General features: G+C 35.0%; 1 protein-coding gene across 2 annotated transcripts in view; it reads left to right on the top strand.

The window, feature by feature from the left end:
* The window catches only part of LOC116256896 (protein SEMI-ROLLED LEAF 2-like), a 30,432-nt gene extending 15,693 nt beyond the window's left edge, over positions 1-14,739 (top strand). The window contains exons 8-20 of one of the 2 annotated variants that reach the window (XM_031633436.2): positions 109-311; positions 386-582; positions 1,704-1,993; positions 2,303-2,452; positions 2,552-2,947; positions 3,254-3,403; positions 9,106-9,178; positions 10,593-10,720; positions 10,890-11,090; positions 11,182-11,322; positions 11,406-11,528; positions 13,750-13,965; positions 14,042-14,739. In XM_031633436.2, coding sequence (XP_031489296.1) covers positions 109-311; positions 386-582; positions 1,704-1,993; positions 2,303-2,452; positions 2,552-2,947; positions 3,254-3,403; positions 9,106-9,178; positions 10,593-10,720; positions 10,890-11,090; positions 11,182-11,322; positions 11,406-11,528; positions 13,750-13,965; positions 14,042-14,206 — 2,433 coding nt within the window. In that variant the 3' untranslated portion in view covers positions 14,207-14,739. The remainder of the gene's footprint in view (positions 1-108; positions 312-385; positions 583-1,703; positions 1,994-2,302; positions 2,453-2,551; positions 2,948-3,253; positions 3,404-9,105; positions 9,179-10,592; positions 10,721-10,889; positions 11,091-11,181; positions 11,323-11,405; positions 11,529-13,749; positions 13,966-14,041) is intronic. The other variant, XM_031633437.2, reaches the window with a different exon arrangement.
* The last annotated feature ends 465 nt before the right edge of the window (positions 14,740-15,204 follow it).

Here is a 15,204-nt window from a genome sequence, read left to right as displayed (position 1 = left end):
CCTGCTTTTCTGTTATTCTTTGTTTCTCTATATTTTGTTGGTAATTTCCTTACGTAATAGTAATAGGCTTTATGGTTCACTAAATTTCTATTCATTGATGCTTAACAGGTTGTTTCAGTGGCCTTGGAAAATTATGGAAGTACAAAAACAAAGAGTGAGAATCCTAGTGAAGGGAATCAATACCCTAATGATCGGTGGGTGCAAGAAGTGCTTAAAGTTGAAGGACACTTTTTTCCACTGCCAAATGCTGTGGTGAGGCTTCCTTCTTGGAACAGGATCGTTAATGATAAAGGCGAAGTGAATCTTACTGTGTGAGTGGTTTATATATTGTGCAATTTGCAGTTGGAAGATGTCATGCATTCTCATTTCTTGTTCATTGTGACAGTGACGAGGCCAAGGATCCAAAAATTTGGTCCAGAGTTTGCATGCATAACATGGCTAGGCTAGCTAAGGAGGAGATCACTACCAGGCGTGTCCTCGAGTCTCTTTTTCGTTACTTTGACAATGGAAATCTGTGGTCACCTCAGGATGGTCTTGCACTTCCAGTTTTGTTAGATATGCTTTTCTTAATGGAGAAAGCAGGTAATTTTGTCTTCCATTTATTGTATATGTGGTCTTTTGCATTTGCATCTACATGAAGCCATTGTAACAAATATTGTTGGATATGTCACATAGGTATACAGATATAGGTGCCGATACGGGCTATTTTTCAAAAAACTTGGGTATGAGGGTTTATATATATATATATGTGTGTGTGTGTGTGTGTGTGTGAGAGAGAGAGAGAGAGAGAGAGAGAGAGAGAGAGAGAGAATCATAGATTATGACAATGAAGAAGAAACTAATGAACAAAGTATGAAAGTAACAAATATACTAAAAATAAAAAACCCCTAATTTTGGACAAACTTGGGTATGAGGATTATATATATATATATATATATATATATATATATATATATATATATATATATATATATATGTATATATATATGAGAGAGAGAGAGAGGGAGAGAGAGAGAATCATAGATTATGACAATGAAGAAGAAACTAATGAACAAAGTATGAAAGTAACAAATATACTAAAAATAAAAAAACCCCTAATTTTGGACAAAAATGGATTTGGTCAACTTTGACTGAGTCCAACAAAAGTTGGAGATGGTCCTGCGTGTGTTGACTGTACTCGGTACAGTTTTGACCATATCTAGGACGTACCCACTAGCATACCAGTGTCATATCTGTATGATATGGGTATTGCTGCATAAAAGCAGTACCCATGTGACAGATTGTTGAGCGTTTTGTTGACAGGGCTTTCTTTGGGTATTAATTAGATGTTTTTGTTTGGGAAACGGTGGGAATCCAAAAAGTTAAAATATATGTACACATGATGGAAAAAATTGTGAAAGTTTGTTTTTTCTACTAGTTTTCTTACAAAAAACATTGGTTAAAATTAAGAATAGTTATCAAAATATTAAAGAAACATAACAAAACTTTAAATATGTTAAGGGAGTTTTTGACCTCCTGAAAGGGGAAAGCTGTGAATAAAATGCAGTAGTTTCATTTTTTCTGTTTCCTTTCAAAATACTGTGATTTCCCCCTTTATTTTCTCACCTTTTGCATCTTGTGTGAAAAGAATGGCAATGTTTGTGACAGTGTTGAAGGTTAAACTGATGCTTATACTTTGTGCTGATGAACTACAAAATTTACAGGACGAAATGGGCATCTGCTGTTGTCTATCTTAATCAAGCATATTGATCACAAGAGTGTTGTGAAGCAACCCAGCATGCAGGTTGATATTATACAAGTTACAGTATGCCTTGCACAGCATGCGAAGGTTAAAAGATCTGTATCTATGATTGGTGCTGTGAGTGATTTAATGAGACATTGGCGGAAAACCATGAATTTATCTGAAGATGAAAATATTGGTGATGACATAATAAAGTGGAACAAGGAGTTTCGTTTAGCTATAGAAGAGTGCCTTATACAGCTGTCTCACAAGGTAACAGTGTCTTTTGGGCTCACATTATGATGCCTTACATGGTATTTTGAGTTTATGATTAGTCTTCATCAAATTTATGCTTAATGGACCTTTTTATGTGTTGCTTGGATTTCTTTAAGAGATACTTCTGTTACTATGTCATTGATATACTTGGATTCATACTCCTTATTCCAATTAATTGGAGATATTCACTTCAACTTGATATGGAGTAAGAAATTAAACTTTATCCAGGATGCCTTTCCTCATGTTCCTACAAATTTATACCAGTGTCAAGGAAAAAAAAAGGAGACTAATAGTTATGGTTAACAGGTGGGTGATGCTGGGCCTTTGTTGGACATGTTGGCTGTGATGCTGGAGAATATCTCAACTACCGCTGCTATTGCTAGAAGAACAATTTCTGCTGTTCACCGCATGTCCCAGATAGTAGCATCCATACCAACTTTATCACTTCATAATAAGGTATATTTGCTTGTCTTTCTTTTTCATTTTCTTGTGGTAAGCCCCTTAGCCTCACTTATAAACCTTTTAAATGGATCCAACTTTCTCCTGGATTGACAGGATTTTCCAGAAGCTTTATTTCATCAGTTGCTCTTAGCAATGGTTCATCCAGACCACGAGACACGAGTTGGTGCCCATCATATTTTTTCTGTTGTTCTTGTTCCATCTTCTGTTAATCCTCCACAGGCTTCAGGCTTACCAGATCTTCATAGGGCACTCTCTAGAACTGTTTCAGTGTTTTCTTCTTCAGCTGCTATTTTTGAGAAGCTAAGGAAAGAAAAGTCTTCTTTAAGGGAAAGTGTTCGTTCAGAGGGTTATGTTACAGAGGCATCACGAAGAAGTGATCATGATGCTAAATTTTATTCATTGCAATCATCACGTCGGGTTGCTAGTGTGAAAATTGCCCCATTGACATCTGCGGTAGACAAAAAAAGTGTGGGTGACTATAAGGAGCTGGTATGGATTATAATCTCATCCAGTGTTATGCTTTTGATTTGTGTTACAGGGTTATATTATATGGGTATGTAAATAAATGCTAGGAGTGATGCATGGGTTGCTGACATTCATATGTATATAGTATGCTGTCAATATAAAAGTTTTATTTTTCTGCTATTAAGATATCAGACAATAGTTTTAAACATGAGAAAGAAGGAAAAGATCTGCCATGTCCTAGTTTTTGGTCTTGTCTCTGTGAAACATTGCTTAAATAATGTCATGCGTTTGCACTTAACTGATTTACATTCTGGCTTTGTGAATTTTTAGGAATTTATTTCTCTTCGTTTAAGCAGTCACCAAATCACACTCCTATTTTCATCCATTTGGGCTCAAGCTACTTCTCCCGAAAACACTCCAGAAAATTTTGAAGCCATTGCTCATACTTACAGCTTGGCTTTGTTGTTTTCTCGAGCAAAGGTTAGTCATTGTTTCATTTCTTCCTTTCTGAGTCTCACTTTTCCCTCCCCATTTCTCTCTCTCTCTCTCTTTCTCTCTCTCTCTCTGTGTGTGTGTGTGTGTGTGTGTGTGTGTGTGTGTGTGTTTGTGTGTGTGTGAATGTATGTGTGAGTTTATGTGTCTAAGGAACACTGAAATTTGGTTAAGTTAATGAAAAGTGAAAACAATGAATTAAAGGAATGGGGTTCAAGATCGACGCACCTCATGCATGCAATGTGTTCAAGAGAAGAATGAAAAAGGCATGTTTTTTTGTCTAAAATACAAATGGAAAATGAAAAGAAAAAAAATTCGAAAAGGGATGTAGAAAGAGATTGAAGAAAAAATGTATGTGTGTAGTACGTAAAATAATTTTACTATCTATGCATATTATGTACCTGGTTTACTTGTGTGTAAGAGAGAGAGAGAGAGAGAGATTTTTCAGTTGTTTTTTTCACATGTTGCTCTCAAAACAAAGTGACAACCTATCTCAATATGCTTTATTTCTTGAAGAAAAAAGTTATTATCTGGTATGTAACTGTAACTTTATTGTAACAACAAAGTTTTGATAAATCAGGACTGAGTGTCATGTTTTCAAGCACCTTAGCTAAATGACTAGTGGTTTTAGTTGCTAACTTGCTGTGGAATCATGTACTTACTTCGTACAGCTTCTTAGCCTTCTTGGCTACAGAATCATGTAAAAAACATGTTTATTTAAAAAAAAACACATTTAAAACGTAAAAATATGTCAGCTGAAAAAAATGGCAAAAAGCGCCCCTTTTTTGAAAGAACGCAGGACCAAAAAAACACGTAAAAGCACCTTTTTTCTTATTTTTTCTCTTTTTTTATTTTAGGCATTTACTTCACGTTTTTCAATGCCGAACTGCTTGTTTCCATTTTATAATTTTTATATCTACTTATTTTTTGTGTTACCTTATTAGCTTCTCATTTATTTTATTTTTTCCTATTAAAAAAGTTACCGTATTTTTCCTGTTTGTTTCAATCTCGTCGTATTATACCTGAATAAACCTCCTGTTTAAATGCTTAACGATATTTGTGACTATGATATATATATACACACACACAAAAACAGAATTTAAGCAAACAAACAAACTATGCATCATGATGCATCATATAAATTATAAATCATAAACTATTAAACAAACTAACAGTGACGATTCGTATGGAATGCTTGTAAGAACGATTTTATGAATTTGCCATTGATCTATTTTATCATCACATTAGAAAGAACGGATTCCGAAAAGTCTATATTAAGGGTATGCTGATTATATTCTCCTTCTGTACCAAAGTCCTCTAGGTTTACATCCCAAAACTTGGATGATCCCGAACTGCAAATACAAAATGACTTCATTTTAACTTGAAACAGCCGATCAAATGTTTAAACTTAAGACATATCAAAGATATACGCAAAAAGTGCTGATAATCATCAGAAGTGCAAGAAAGCAATGGTAGACTGGAGTAAACATAAAGTAATTCCCATGCTCCCTTTTTGGTGGATTTCTTTCTTTTAATATTATGAATTTGATAATATATGCTATTTGTTCATGGCATGTTGATATAGCGTGCTGGGATAGCAAGAAAGTTGAAGATTTGGCATCTCTAATCCTTATGTTGTGTACTAGTTAACATAACTTCATCATCCCTGGGCACCAAATTTGTTAAAGAATCAAATCCTCCAGTTGAAAACTTTCCGAATTCATTATTTATTGACTTCAGCATATGATGATCATAAAAAATTCTTCCCAAACATATTATCCTATACCTTGATCTTTCTACGTCTTCATTTGGAGAATTTGACCAATACCTTTAGGCAACTACTTCTATCCATAATATTTTGGATTAAGGGAGCGTTCCATACAACACAAAGGTGTATTGCATTTATCCCATCTTTTCGTTAAAATTACATTTACATGATTGGAACAAAACCATCAGATGCAATATATATCCTTTCTCATGTTTAAAAATTATATACTTTTCTCAATCATGTTATCTCACATTTCATAAACTTTGTGAAGCATGAATCTTCTTTGTCAACTTTTCTTAGCATCTCCTAAATAGGCTTTGTAAATTGAAAAACATGTTTGTCTAACCATAAATAATCCAAAATGCATTTTTAATTATCTGGGCCTTGTCATCATTCCTGTAGTAGAAGTTCCAATCTATGCTAGTTACCGTCATCATTCATGCATTCTTTATTTGCTTAAATCTTTTCATCATTACATTTATGTCAATTTTTCTATCAGTTTTTACTCTCCCCATACTTTTGAATGCTGCTATTATTTTATTGGCTTCTAACATTCTTTTCTTCAAGGTCTACTTTTCAACACTAGTAAAAGGTATTGGCAGTTCAACTTGATTTTTTCGAACTCTCTTCTTGTCAATATTCAATAATGGCCTCAGGCCCTCAACATATCCTTGTCAACTTTGTTCTATGATATAATTATAACCACAGGTTGCAGAAAAATATGTTTTAACACATGCATAGGAGCCAATGAATTGTTCGTAATAGTGTGCAAGCAAATTGCACATTGCCACCATTACCACCACTATTTATTTTTCTTACCACAGGCATATATAGTGGATGAGAAGCATCTATTTCATTTGTAGCTATTGTGTTCAAATTGCCATTGGGGCTTGCTATTGGTGTGCTTGCAACTACTTTCCCTTATTGCTATTAGCCATTATATCTAAAAAGAAAATTGCCTGGTCAACTATGTCACATGGGTGGGGGTGTAGGATGCTGTAACTACCAAAAAAAATTGAGTGAGGGTGTGGCAAGAGTGTATATATATATATATATATATTAATCTGTTATACAATTAATTTTATTTGTTTTTGTTTTTAAATTTTGTTTATCAAGGTTACCTTAATCATACAAAATTCAAAATTTTATCAAATAAAATGGGTGGAGAGAGAGAAGAGGGAAAAATAGGAGAAGAAAAAAAGAGAAAAAACAGCAGGTGCAGTCAGTAGCAGCACCATGTCAGGCCGTACCCGCACTGACCACCGCACTCGCACCCATGTCGACTCGGGTATGTTACCATTTTTGGCGCACCTGTGTGACCTAGCTGGTCAATATACACACAACCACAATCCATGCACAAGTATACAATCATAGATGAATCAAATTCTTATAGGAATCAGTTTACACATAGTTTATATTCAAATTACAATGAATAGGCAGAAAAGTAAATAAAAGTGAAAATATTGTAGACTATAGTGACAACTTACAAGCTGAATGTAAAGAAAAATAAATTTTGAGATAGAGAAAAGCATCTAGAAAGAGATGGAGAGGTAGGTAAATTGGGAGGGAAAAACGGAGACGAAGAGAGGGAAACATAGAGATGGAGACAAGGAGAGACAAAGACAGAGAAAGGGATACAACAGGCTGACAAATAGAGTGGGGGAGATCAAGCGATACGGCAGGCCTCGCCTAGGCGTGGACTAAGCGTGAGTCCACACCCGTCGCCATTTAGGTGGCGGTATATGTGTTGATGCATAGGCTTGCCTAGGCACCAACCTGCCTAGTCCATGAGAAAGTGAAAAGTCATATACGTTAGTATGGTTATGTACTTATATGTATTGTTATTGTTATGTACTTATATAGTTATATGTATACTATTCTGTTTGTCTTTTTTATTATATTATGTCTTTCTTTAAATACAGCTGGATTAAAGCCTTCTTGCGGATTTACATTTCTTTTGCTAGAGATTAGATTTAGTTTTTTTTTTTCTTTTGTTTCTTGTATTAGATTGCATTTAATGAGTATAGCTTCTTCTATTGATTTTGCATATTCAGTGAAGTCAACAATTAATTTTTAAGTGTCTAAGTTGATTATGTTTGTTATATTATTATCTCCACATTTCAAATATTAATAGTAGTTAATCAAAATAACTTCACATATTAACATAACTAAACAAATAAAAAAAAAATTGGTCGCCTTTTTTGCCTGGGCTCAGTTAGGGCTGCCTGGTGCCTAGGCTGGGTGCCTTGACAACATGGATAGAGAGAGATGAAGACAAAAGAAGGTAACAAAGAGATACATAGAAGGAGGGAGATCGAGACAAAGAGAGGAAGAGAGATCAAAAAGGGCAGCAAAGAGAGGGCAAGAAAAATCTAGAGGGGAGAAAGTTCAAGAGAGAGGGGGGTACATCGAGAGAGAGAGAGAGAGAGAGAGAGAGAGAGAGAAGGAGAGGGAGAGAAAAGGGGAGAGAGAAAATAAGACAGAGAGACACAATGAGAAGGTGGGAGATTGAGATAGAGGGAGAAGGGTGATAGAGAGAGGAAGGGAGGTTGAGAGAGAAGAAAGGAGACAAAGAAGGTTACAGAGAAGGGCAAAGACAGAGAGAGCGATAGAAATAGGAAGAGGGAAATCAAGAGAGATGGGCAAGTGACAAAGAAAGTGAGATATTCTAGCTGCCAAAATCATTAGAGAGGTCATAGTTTTTGGAGAGAAGCACTCGTGGTCGCTCAACAAATGTAAGAAAGTTTGACTGATTGAGACTGAGAGGATGACAGATAAAGGTGAATGACAAAACGAAAGTGAGAGTACCTGCTAGTCACTAGAGAAAGGGCTGTCTATATCACAGGCAGGTGAGAGGACTTGTGCGCACGCAATGGATGCTGCAAAAGGTCGCCCCTTTCTTGCATTTTTATAATTCAGGCTCGGGTTTGTTAACTGTAGTCGGCAATGTGTCCCTGCTGGAGTGCTGTGTCCAGACCCACATCCATGTCTTGGTGTCTTGACATAGATGCATTGCCCCAAATGAAATGTCTTTGTGATATAGGGAGTGTGCATGTTTATAGTCATGTCCCCACACCTAAAGTTTTTGAAATTATTTTGTACCCATGTCCACCCATGCAACATGGCTTGCCAGCTATAAAGCATTTAATAGAACAACCCTCAGAATTGGTGCCGTATTTGTCATGGTCAGTGCATGTTGGGAAATGCACATTTTTTCAGTTAAATATTAAACAGAAGTAACCAATAAACATACACAGATAAATGTTAAAATGAATAGCAGACATGCATTGCCAGATAAAAGAAAATGACTATCAATCTGTCACAGTTAAAGAATAAACACAAACCGTAAATTGGGCATGCTATAGCATGATCATGAAAATAATTAGAAGCTCGAAACGTCAAGCTTAATGAAGTTGACCAATTAAAGTTTAAGACTGTTCAAGTTACAAATATTAAATAGAAGAAGTAAGAACACGACATATAACAAAAAGCTTATATATATATATATATATATATATATATATATATATATATATATATATATATATATAAGTTAATCAGTTGCACGTAATATCTAGAAGAATAAGGAAAAAAGAAGAAAAAGAAAGAACAAGATAAATAAGAGAAGTTCTGTCTCAGACAGCAACAGTTCTTGGCTGGATTAGGAAGCTTAGGCTTGTGTTTCACAACACAGAAAATTTTTGATTATTTCACATACCTTTAGAGCTTTTGGTGCTTAAACAAGTAATAGCAAGAAAGCCAAATAAGTAGAGTAGAATAATAAAATCAAACCAGATGGCAATGTGCTATCCTTGGAGAAAATCTATATTGTTATGTATTCAAAAGATCTAGATTGTCAGATGCAACTTTTACCATTTAATGAAACCTTTTCTTTTCTCATGTAATTCATGTTTTGATGCAGACATCAAATCATGAAGCCCTCATTCGCAGCTTCCAGCTTGCTTTTTCATTGAGAAGCATTTCCCTTGAAGAAGGTACTCTTGTGAAAAAATGCTATGGTATTTAAGGTTCATGGTTTTACTAGTAAAATTATTTCTCTTGCTTAGTAGATAGTTCTTGTACATTTTGGACTGACATTATTGTGCTATAACATTTGATATTCCATAGAATGGTGGCAATCGCTTGATACAATGGTAAGTGCTCAGACCATTACTGTGGTCTTCATGGCCACTTCTTGCATTAGAGCAGAAGGTTAGGACCAAACGTGCTATGATATTCCAGTATGGGTCAGCATTGTATTGCTTGACCTATTGTTGAAACTTTTAGGTATTCTTGCCTGTCAAAGCTGTTATATCATGGATATTTTTGAATGGTGATTCTCTTTCTTTGAAGAAGAAGAAGCAAATGTAGGAGCTTGTTCACAATCTTATTCGACAAGCAGAAGATGCCTGTGGGTGCCCATAGGTGTTCCCCCTCAGATGCAGCTTGGGTGTGCCAAGAAAAAAATTGCTCTCTTTTCCATTGAATTATTGACAAAATCATAGTTTATTAATCATTGCTATTTCTAGTTTGATTATTTGTAGACAATTATATCTATCTATCTCTCTCTCTCTCTCTCTATATATATATATATATATATATATATATATATATATATTATGTATGCGTGTATGTATGTATTTATCCTCACCGCACCTACGCCCATGTTTTCTTGGAAAATGCTGCACCGGCAGCTGCATTTGTGCCCACGCCCTGCACCTTTATGACATAGCGGTAGCACCTATATTGTGCTTTCTGTTCCTAGGAGTCCATAGCGGGACACTCCTTTCCTGGTGTTCCTAGAATCAGAAAGCAAATGTACTCTACTAACTATGCTTGCTTCTATACAAGTCTCTTACATTATGTAAAGCAGATTTTGTTGGGTGCCATTTGGCAAGCTTTTTATTTTTCGTTTTTTTTTTCTTTCGATTTCTTGTCCAGACATGCCATAACCAATTTGCTTCTTGCTGTCAATTAATATTTGGAATTGTGGAAGCTATTTCTTGTAGTAGCTGTTTCAAAGGCTCCTAGAGTCTTGTGGCCAGCCATTGTGGCCATCCTACTGACAGACAACTGTTAGAAGAATTTCTTGATGTTTTGGAAAAGCTTGTTCTAATTTATTTAACCAAAAGATTAGAACATTTTTTTGCACATCAACTTGTGATGTTTGTGATAGAATAGCTGCACACACATACCTAGATTTTACTTTTCATATTGATAATATTGATTTTTATTGTGCATAATGTTTTCATCATAATCAGTTATTAGTATAGTATCTTTTTTTTGTGCCTTTTTGAGATTTTTATAGATATAGCATGTGGCATTAAGCATATATGATATTCCACAATACTCTGAAAGAGTTATTTTTCATAAACTATTCAAATGGTTGATCGGTTAGAATATTTTCAGGTTCATTGCAACCATGTCGGCGGCGGTCTTTGTTTACATTAGCCACGGCAATGATTGTGTTTCTAGCAAGGGCATATGGTATTGTATCACTCATACCTACTATCAAGGCTTGCCTTACTGACACAACGGTAAAGATATTTATCTTGGTGATCTTGTTATTATTGCTTACTATTATTTTATACATTGATTTGCATTTTTCCATGCTTATAGCACGAAATCTGATTCGTGCCTGAGTAGAAGGATGAGTTTCCTTTAGAAGAAAAGGTAAACTCCTTTTTGTTCTTTTCTTTTCACCAGGTTGACCCATTTCTTCATTTAGTGGATGATCGCAAATTAAAAGCTGTAAATAACTCTAACAAATACAGTGGTCCAAGCTATGGATCAAAGGAAGATGACACTTCTGCGCTGAGATCCCTTTCAACAATTCAAATATCAGATGTTTTGACGAAAGAATCCATGGCTTCTCTAATTGTGAATTCCTTGGGAAATATATCCAGTGTAATGAATCTTTTTGACATGTGCTAATTCATTCACAATGCATGACACAGCAGCACACTGGGCCTAAATTATTTTACCTCTGTTTGTGCAGTCCGAATCTTCTTCTATAATGCAGGAGATGCTTGAAGAGTTTTCACATGATGATGTTTGTCCTTTGGGAGCTCAGTTGTTTCTGGACAATCCAAGGCATTACTCTCCATTTGAAACAAATGAATACCATTCCCTTGATGAGGTAAGCTATTCCTGCAACAAGCTTTGGTCGTTATGTGTTCAGGTGCCAAGTGCTGTAGTTACTGTAAATAAGGTTTTCTGCAGATTGTACCCTCAGCCTTTACCATGGTTGATGACACTTATGAAGTGTGTGGAAGACGACTGTCCAATGTGGACTCCACTTTGCAGGAACCATCTCTTTTGGGAGCCAACCAACTACTTGAATCGGTAATGTAAAAACTTTTGGCCTTCTAAAATTTTCAAGATATAGTGTACAGTGGTATTAAACAATCATGGTAATTCATTTTCTTCAATAAATTTTTAACGACACTGACTCCGTGTTTGAGCATGTGTAAGTTGTGATAAGGAAAAGTATGTTGAAGACATTTTCAACAAAGGTTTCTATAATTATTGCAAAAATTTAATATATATTATATATATATATATATATATATGGGACTCTTTTTTCACTACTTTTCTCTTTCACTCTCACCTACTTGCTCTTTTACTCCCTCAATTTTTTTCCTTTTTCTCTCTTATATATAATGCATTGTCACAACTCAAAAATAACACGTTTTGGAGTTTTAAACGGCGAGGTTTTTTTTTCAGGTATAATACAATGAGCTTGAAAAAAAGGAGTAAAATACGGTAAATTTTTAAAAATTAAAAAAAACTAAAAATAGGGGAAAAATAAAATAACTAATAACACAAACATCAAAAGGTAAGTAGATTTGCAACACATAAAAAATAGAAAATGAAAAAAAAAATTTGGCATTAAAAAAAATGAAAAATGTGAAAAAACGCATTGAAAATGCATTAAAACATGTTTTTTGCGTTTTTTTTTAAACGCATTTTTTTTTAAAGTTTTAAACAATAATTTAACTTATCACGTTTTTTGTGACACTGGTATAATGTATATAAGTTTCGTTAATCAGTTCTGTTGCATATGTATGAGTGATTGGTAGGTACCAGACCACCTAAGTAAGGGATAAAAACCAGACCTCTTTAAGTTCATGTTAAAAAGTGTTTTATACAAAATATGAACATTCTAATTTGTTTATAAACACTATTTAATATAAATCATGCTTTAACTCAAGTCACTTTTGTAAAAAAATTGATCTTTATACTACTAAAAATTTTGATATAATAAGAGCCATCCATTTTTTGACTATTAAAAAAACGTCATTTAAGTAAGAAAACAACTAAGTTAATATATGTTTCTCATCAAATCACTCTTAAGATCATATCTATAAGGTTAGATTTCAAAAGATATATTTTAATGATTAATTTCAATAAGTCTGGTTTTTGTCTCTTACCCAAATGGTCTGGTTTTTACCAGCTTTCCTATGTATATATGTTGCTTATACGTTCTATATATGCACTACTATTACCAGCTTGGTTAACGAGTCTTTTATATGTTACATGTAATATATGCTGTATTTTATGTATTTATAAATTTATAATGCCGGATATATAACAACTACTTGTTTAATGCCTACTTATGTTATGAGTAAGATTGTAAAATCTGAAATCAGACTCCAGTTATACAGTTATAAATTTATAATACTAGATATATGACAACTACTTGTTTAATGCCTACTTATGTTATGAATAAGTTTGTAAAATCTGAAATCAGGCTCCAGAGTATGTATATTATATGGAAGAAATAGAATGCTACATATTTTGAAATCTAGGATTTGATTTATATTATATACATGCAGACACCCTTGCCACATTTGCACCCATGGTGTTTTTGAAATTTGCCACACCCTGCATGCATCTGCACCTGCTCTCACACCCAGAGCCTGCATCCATGCGACATGGGGGTGTGTGTGTAGGGATAGATAGATAGGTAATAGATATATTGATTATCGTATCAGAAGTATCTTTCTTTTTGTCAATTTTTTTGTTTAAAGATCAATTGTGGAAAGCATTTTTATATTACCTTGCGGTCTTCTCTCTGTCTTCAGATAATATCCTGAAATATTATTTGCTAATATCCAACTGGGATAACTATGAAGTACGTGACCTGTCAACTGTAAATTTCATAAGTATCTAAGTTGTAGACTAGCTGTTGGAAGTTGAAACTGACCACTGGAGGAAGTAACAACCGGGTTAAACATTTTGACGAAATAATGTACCTTGAGCTTAAAATGGAATTGCAAGTGCAGTTTTCAACAAAGCTGAAAACATGAGTCTGCAGGCATACACGTACGTGCTTGTTCCACATGGTATCAAGCCCAGATTCTTATTCATATTGTACTAATTTTCAGATACTATTTGTTGCAGCCATCTGTTATGCCACACCTGTGTGTCTGTTTTTTGGGTTTCACAGAAATTACTGTGCTCATAGCATAACATCACTGGTTCCATCATGAGGGACATTCTGGTTCATCCTGAACATAATTTTTCAAGTGCAGTTTCATATAAAACTATAAAATATTTGCAGGTTCTGGAAACTGCACAACAAGTTGGAAGGCTTTCAGTGTCATGTGTGCCTGATATGCCCTTCAACGAGATGGCTAATAACTGTGAGGTGGGAAAGCAGCAAATGATGACAACCTTCATGAACATTGAGCAAAAACTCGAATTTTCTCTTTTTGGTTCAGTGCAAGGTTTTGAATCTCAAGCCAGTTATTGGCACTTGGATCAGGCTTTCCACAAGGTACATGTATCCATTTACTTTATCCTTCCTGCTTTCAGCTGGTTTACATGTTTAAACTTTAAATAATTGTCTGCAGGCAAATATTCCCATCGCTCAGGAAAATTTCACGTTAATTCCAAATAAACCAGATGGAGGAGTTGCCTCACTTCTGTTCTCAACTGGATACCAGAATCCATCTCCTTTCTTTACACTTCCTGCATCAAGTCCTTATGATAATTTTCTTAAAGCAGCCGGTTGTTGATCCACGATGGTTCTGAAGGTGTTCCAGAACTTCTAGTTGGAATAGTGTTGTAGTTGTTAAGGCACTGAGGTACTGCCCTCCAGCATCACCTTCCTCTCAACCGTAGGGAGCTCTGGACAACCTGCTTTGGCTGTGTGAGTACTGCAGCCAACGGAGTAGTGATTCCTTGTTGAAGGTTTGAGATGAGGCCTGATTTTTGTGGACCTCATTTTCTTCGTTCTTTGTTTTATTGATTATTTTCCTTTCTTGGCAATCACAAAGTTGAGGAGAAATGGAGCAGAACGAGGTCCTCTTTTGCTGAAACAATGAGCACACACACATGTAAATTTGGACTGGTTGGCGATGGGATGTACTAGTGCATTTATTATTCCTTTCCACAACTGTAATGAGGGTTGGTATTATACGTATTGGTATGTTTCGAATCTTGTTTATGTACAAATTGATACACATAATGAGAATGTTATACGATAATGAATAGAGAAACCACTAGTCTTGTCCTACAAAGGGATAATTTTGATGTGCTATTGAAGAATTTGTTCTGTTACTCAGAGGTTAACTTTGCTGTTTTGTTAAATGAAAGTTTCTCAATTGGACTTCCACTTTCGTTGTGTTTTACTGGGATATTCGGTTAAATGGTAAACATTTATTTTCTGAATGTTACACTAAAACCAGTTGGATTTATGTTTGAGAAGGCTAAGGAGCGGCGATGAATAAGTTGAAGAGCAACTATAGGGGGGAGCCTGACCGGGCTTGCTCAAGTGAGGTTTAAAAGGGCCTTCAGCTCAGAGTTTATATGGAGAGGCATCTGTACATACCCACGTAAAGCCAACAGGCCCAGGTCAACTGCCGTCGCAGTGTTTTCTTGTGAAAAAAGAGATTATGGTTACAGCTTTGATTTGGATCGACGTTGCTCGCAGGGTATTGTTCCCATATGTGTGTCAGTTAGAGTTTTCTCGTGTTTCTGATGGATTTCATCCATTTAGAGCTTTCATTTATTG

Source organism: Nymphaea colorata, chromosome 6 (genome assembly GCF_008831285.2).
Source record: "Nymphaea colorata isolate Beijing-Zhang1983 chromosome 6, ASM883128v2, whole genome shotgun sequence".
In the NCBI taxonomy this organism is placed as follows: domain Eukaryota; kingdom Viridiplantae; phylum Streptophyta; class Magnoliopsida; order Nymphaeales; family Nymphaeaceae; genus Nymphaea; species Nymphaea colorata.
This window is presented reverse-complemented; position numbering and strand designations above follow the sequence as displayed.